The sequence below is a fragment of the Galeopterus variegatus genome, unplaced genomic scaffold (genome assembly GCF_000696425.1).
Source record: "Galeopterus variegatus unplaced genomic scaffold, G_variegatus-3.0.2 Scaffold4632, whole genome shotgun sequence".
Classification (NCBI taxonomy): Eukaryota; Metazoa; Chordata; class Mammalia; order Dermoptera; family Cynocephalidae; genus Galeopterus; species Galeopterus variegatus.
Window position 1 is genome coordinate 111,059 of NW_007730743.1, and position 5,696 is coordinate 116,754.

The 5,696-nt window shown below is 58.4% G+C and overlaps 1 protein-coding gene across 1 annotated transcript in view; it reads right to left on the minus strand.

The window, feature by feature from the left end:
* The window catches only part of ABCA7 (ATP-binding cassette, sub-family A (ABC1), member 7), an 18,312-nt gene that overhangs the window by 1,647 nt on the left and 10,969 nt on the right, over nt 1-5,696 (minus strand). The window contains 14 exon segments of the mRNA XM_008588017.1: nt 425-517; nt 833-936; nt 1,019-1,153; nt 1,541-1,682; nt 1,925-2,031; nt 2,936-2,998; nt 3,082-3,202; nt 3,275-3,404; nt 3,958-4,081; nt 4,167-4,295; nt 4,298-4,334; nt 4,622-4,737; nt 4,969-5,146; nt 5,522-5,691. Of these exon segments, the coding sequence (XP_008586239.1) occupies nt 425-517; nt 833-936; nt 1,019-1,153; nt 1,541-1,682; nt 1,925-2,031; nt 2,936-2,998; nt 3,082-3,202; nt 3,275-3,404; nt 3,958-4,081; nt 4,167-4,295; nt 4,298-4,334; nt 4,622-4,737; nt 4,969-5,146; nt 5,522-5,691 (1,649 nt within the window).

Below are 5,696 nucleotides of genomic sequence, written 5' to 3' on the forward strand. Positions count from 1 at the left end.
TCCACGCCCACTCACCTAGCCCTGCCCACTTGTGTCCAGGGACCCCCCTCACCTCTCGTGGCCCTACAGGACACCCCAATCGCACACAGACCTATTGGAGCCACCACCCCATCGAGCCCGCTCTCAACCCACGTGTCTCCGCCCGTGCGTCCCCCTAGACCCCGTCTCACACTCTTGTCCCCGCCCCCCACGTTCCTGGAGCTGCCGCACGCGCAGGCGCCGCCCACTCACCCGACCGGCCTCCAGCTGCACGATCCGCCCGTGCCCCCCTGGTCCTGCCCGCAGCTAACCCCAGCGGCCACCCCGTCGCCCGGCTCTCTCGGACCACCCATCACTCTGGCCGCTTCGCCCACGTGGCCCACGCCCGCACCCTCCCTCAACCCGCCTCCATCCGCGCCCGGTCCGCCTAGTCGTGTCCCCGCACCTGCTCTTGAGGTGCCGCGCGCTGCCCAGGCAGCGGAACCGTCCGTTCGCCATGATGGCCAGGCGCGTGCACAGCGCTTCACACTCCTCCATGCTGCCGGGAGCCCAGCGACACGGGCTGCAGCGAGGCCTGGCCCACCCGTGCCCCGCGCTGCGCCACGGCGCCCGAGGACCCTCGCTCTCCGGGCGTGGACCGCCCTTCTGCTCTGGACATTTCCCGCCGGACACGGGCCCCTCTGTTGCCGGGGCTGGGCAGCACCGCTGTGTCCCCACACCCTAGGGCCTGGGAGCCACGTCCCCCCAGGGTCAGGAGCGCCCCATTCGGTATGGCCCTGTGCACTGGGCAGCCTCTCGCTGGGGCCCGCGGCCACCTCTCTGCCCAGAGCCGGGCTTCCGGCGACGGGCTCACCTGTGCGACGTGAGCACCACGGAGCGGCCCCGCCGCACCACGGCCAGGAGGCTGTTCCAGAGGAAGCGCCGCGCACCGGGGTCCATGCCTGTGGTGGGCTCGTCCTGGGAAGAGGGGCTATGCCACGAGCCTGGCCCGCCTCCTGCCAGTCCCCACCCCACCCCACCCCAGCCTGCCCCCACTTACCAGAAAGACCACGGCAGGGTCCCCGACTAGCGCCACAGCTGTCGCCAGCTTCCGCTTGTTGCCTCCGCTGTAGGTGCCTGCGGGTCTGTCTGCGAACCGTGGGAGCCCCAGGCGCGCCAGGCCCACGCTCGCGGTCTGCGGGGCGGGGCCGAATGCGCAGGGGGCGGGGCCAGAGGGACCCAGGGTGGGCATGGAGAGGGGTCAGAGTAAAGGATGGGTGGGGCCAGAGTGAGGGCAAAGGTAGGACAAGGATGCAGGTGGAAGGTGACGTGAAAGGGGTGGGCTGCAACCTAGGGGTGGCCAGAATGAGTGAGAAGTGGACCATTGGACAGGGGTGTGAAAGGTGGGAAGCCCTAAGCCAGAGGCGGAGTCAGGGCAAGAGTGGGCGGGGCCACACCCCAAAGCAGGATCTGGGGTGGGAATAGGGGTGGAGCCAAGAGTGAGAGAGCGCGAGGTGGGAACGGGAAAGCCCGGGGGTGGGGCTGCTTGGGGAGGGAGAGTGTGGGGGTGGGGTGGGCTCACCTGGGCCACCTGGGCCTCGGGGACTCCACGCAGGCGCGCGAACAGCTCCAGGTGCTCGCGGCCCGTCAGCAGCTCGAAGATAGCTTCCGATTGGGGACAGTAGCCCATGCAGCGGTGCGCGGAGGCCGGTTCCCGAGCCACGCTGGGGGAGGGAACAGGGGGCTCAGAGCACTGGCTAGTCCCAGGCCATACTGCAAACACAGGGGATTCAAGACCAACCCATCCAGGACCACTCTGGTAAGGGACAGGGGTGTCTCAGAGGCTGGTCCACAGGGGTCTCACGCTGGTGAGGGGTGCAGCCGGTCCAGTCCATGTGCTGGACAGCGGGGGGTGGGGAAGAACAAGACTTCAGGTCTCACCCGCCCCCACCCAAAGCCCCCTCACCTGTGGCCTACCAGCACGGCCTCGCCCCAGCTGGGTAGCATGTCCCCGGTCACCATGCGGAAAGTGGAAGTTTTCCCTGCTCCGTTTACGCCCAGCAGCCCGAAACACTGTGGTAACGTCCCCAAACGGTGTTCAATGAGGTCCCAGGCCCTTGTGCCAGCGCCTCTGATTCCCAGTGGGGCTGGGTTTCTGACTTTCAGTATGGAGGGCTGGGGGCACTGGGGCAAGGAGAAGCCCTGGGACAGATAGTGGGGTATGTGGGGAGGCTTAAAGCTGTCGCTTAGCAGGGAATGGTTTTGGGCACACAGGTTGTATTTAATAAATCCTAGTACACATTAGGTAGCCTATAAAAGTCATACACAACAGGTGCTCAAAAAATATCAGGGCATGAGATTTCCAAATGTGTCCTGGCACTCAGTGGATATCTAATGAACGAAGACACCCAGTACTCACTCAGGCTGGGTGCATAGTCAGCCCAAATTGGAGAGCTTGGCTAGCACACAGTAGTTGCTTGGTAAAGAAAGACTACAATTACACTAACACATAACATGTTTCCATGAGTGGACTGGTTAGGGTTGGCACACAACAAATAAGTATGCACACAGTGGGTGCTTGAATGTGAACTGGTGCAAAGCAGGTACCTAATAAATATTGGTTGGGAGCAAGCGCTTGATACAGATGTGTATACAATAGGGGCTTGATAAATGCTGTTGGTGCTTGACAAAAGCTGATTGGCACAAAGGTGGTATTCAGTACACCTTTGGTGAGCACAATGGGTGCTCAATAAATGTAAGTGAGCCATAAGTAAACAAGTGTTCGTTGGCTCAAAATAGGAGCTCAAATATTGGCACCCAGTAGGTACTCAATAAAACGTGATGGGTGCTCTATAAAGGGCAGTAGGTACTCAGTAAAGGGCAGAGGGCATGCAGAAGGTGCTCAGTAAATGGCAGTAGGCACACAGTTGGGCAGCCTCTCATTGCTCCTACACCAGGGCCTCCACCCTGGACTCACCTCACCAGGGGGAATCCCCAGGCACAAGCGATCAACTGCTGGCATCCTCTGCCCACGGTACACCTGGGAGGAGTGCAAATCCCTGAGAACAGTGGGTTAGCCAGTGGGACCCCCCACACACCTGCACTCTGCCTGGTCACACCTACCTTGGTCAAATCACTCAGCACCAACACGTCCCCATGGGTGTCCCCTCGGACCACCCGCTCCCGCTCATGGGCCACATCCTCATCTTCCTCCCTGAGGGGTGGCAGTGGTCTCAGCTTGAGTCTGGGGACAGACACATGAGTGGGCCCAAAGTAGGTCCATGGCCCTGCCATCCTCCCCCTGGTCTCCACTAACTGTGGCAGAAGGTGGTTGCGATGCTGCAGCAGGAGTGTGAAGAGGAGGAAGAGGGGCCCCTGTACCACCATGGCCAAGAGGTTCTTGCCGACCACCTCCCAGCGCAGGGGTGACTGGAACTGCCTGTTTCCTGTGAGGATAGGAAGAAGGGACTGAGGGCTTGGTTTCTAGCCCCCTCTCCATCCAGGTCACTCTGGATTTTTAAGGGAAATGACCAATAACTGAATAGACCACTCAGCTGGTGTCTGAGCGGCATAGAAAACAAAGGTAACACCATTTCCATTATGTAGGGCCTTAGACCTCTTGTGATGTAATCCAAGATAAAATTAGTCTTTTTTTTTTTTAAAGATGACTGGTAAGGGGATCTCAACCCTTGACTTGGTGTTGTCAGCACCACACTCAACCAGTGAGCTAACCAGCCATCCCTATATAGGATCTGAACCGGGGGCCTTGGTGTTCTCAGCACCGCACTCTCCTGAGTGAGCCACCGGCCGGCCCTTAAAATTAGTCGTTATGGCTGTTTTTTTTGTACCTCTAACTCCTCCCAACCTTGGAGCCACCTAAAAACTCTGGTTCTCTCCCTGAAGGCTGTTTTCCCCCACCCTATATAACTGACTCTAGGGTAGCACTTCAAGGGTGCTGGCTGTCTGTAGCCATGGCCCCACTAAGCAAAAAATTCTCACCCAAGCGCTCAAAGGCATCAGCCATGGCCTGATTCCGCACCATGTCAATGAGCCCCCGGCCCAGGCAGAAGTGAGGGAAGATAAGGAAAACCTGTTTCAGGATCCGGCTCACCTCCTGCAACTTCTGCTCAAGGTCAAGAAAAGAGGTGGGTCAGGGGCTAAAGCTGATGCCCCAACCCAGCTCAAGCCCTCCTCTCACCACATCCTACCTTATCAGAGAAGAGCTCAAGCACGAAGGTGGCCATGCTGCCATTGATGCCAATAAAGAGGTTGATACAGGTGAGCACCACAGAGGCTGTGCTGGGCACGGAGACGAAGACGGAGGCTGGGTATCGTATAACTTCGTATAATGTATGCTATACGAAGTGATCGACCAGCTGAGGGGGCAATAGAAGTTACTGGGGTAACTACTCAGACCAAGCAACCCAGAGAGGAATTCAGACCTTCCTTCCCATTTTCTATGCCTTAGGCCTCTATTAATGTGAATCAGGATAAGATGAGCTTTTAAGGCCACCTTGGCACACCACTGAATTACATCGCATTTGGGGTCCCCTCAAATCCCCATATCCTCTCCTCAGGAGCTGCTTCAGAGTCCCACCTCCCTCAACAGCAGTAAGTGAGTAGGGGGAATTAAGAATAGGCCCTGAGGGACTGGGGGTCTCACCCATACAGTAGTAGCAACAGCAGGAGGGCAGGCAGGTTGGCAGGGGCCACATACGCTCTTTGCTGAAAGGCCAGAAAGATGAGAACCACGATGCATGCTGGCACCAAGTAGTTACACTGCATTGGAGATGGTAGTTATTTTTATCGGTGTGAAGAGGCAGGGACTGCCACCCTTAGCCCTTATACCCCACCCTTGACCCCCCTGCTTTTTGGGTAGGAGGTCGTGAGGTCTCCCACATCCCCAAGACCTCACCCAGGCCATCTTGGACAAGCCCCTGCCCAGAAGGAGCCAGAAGGGATAGTAACGAGCAGCAGTTGGGCCCCCACCCTTCCAGGCAGCCCCTGTACCAAGTCCCACAGAAAGTTGCCAAGCCAGTAGAGGGTGGGGGACAGGCCCCCCACGAGCTGAAGGTGTTTGGCTCGGGTGACACGCTCCTCAATGAGGACAAGAGTGAAGCTGGCTGGGACGAAGGACATGGCAAAGACCACACAGATGGAGACGAGGACATCCACTGAGGAGGCCATCCTGGGGGTGAGGGTATGAAGGCTGCTCAGAGCAGAGCTGAGCATGCCATTGATGGGACAAAGGTCTACCAGGGTGGTTACTGGTGGGAGAGATGGTGTGGGCCATTTAGGGATGAGGGTGGCTGAATTGTTAGACAGGAGAGGTTGTACAGATCTCTGGTAAGATAAAGGTTGGTAGGATGAGAATGTGGAGGCTGTTGGGGGAGCCTGGAGCTCATTGAGCCTGATGATGTCTCATTACCCTGTGCAGTGAGCAGAGGGGGGCAGTTCCTATTCTCCATTTACACAAGAGTGGGGCAGACTTAAAATCTAGCTCCCATCACCCAAAACAACAGAGACTGAGGCAGGGGAGGACACGCAGGGCAGAGGGACTCACAGTGTGGCCTCGGACAACTGCTCCTTGGTGAGGTTGAGTGGGTGGTTGAGCGTGGTGATGCTGTAGGCATGGCCGTCAGAACCTGGAGGCAGGTGAGCACGTAGGAGTGCATTGTTGGCTCGGTTGACAAAGGCCACCATGGCGTGCCAGCCCTTGTTGTTGAACCAGATCTGGG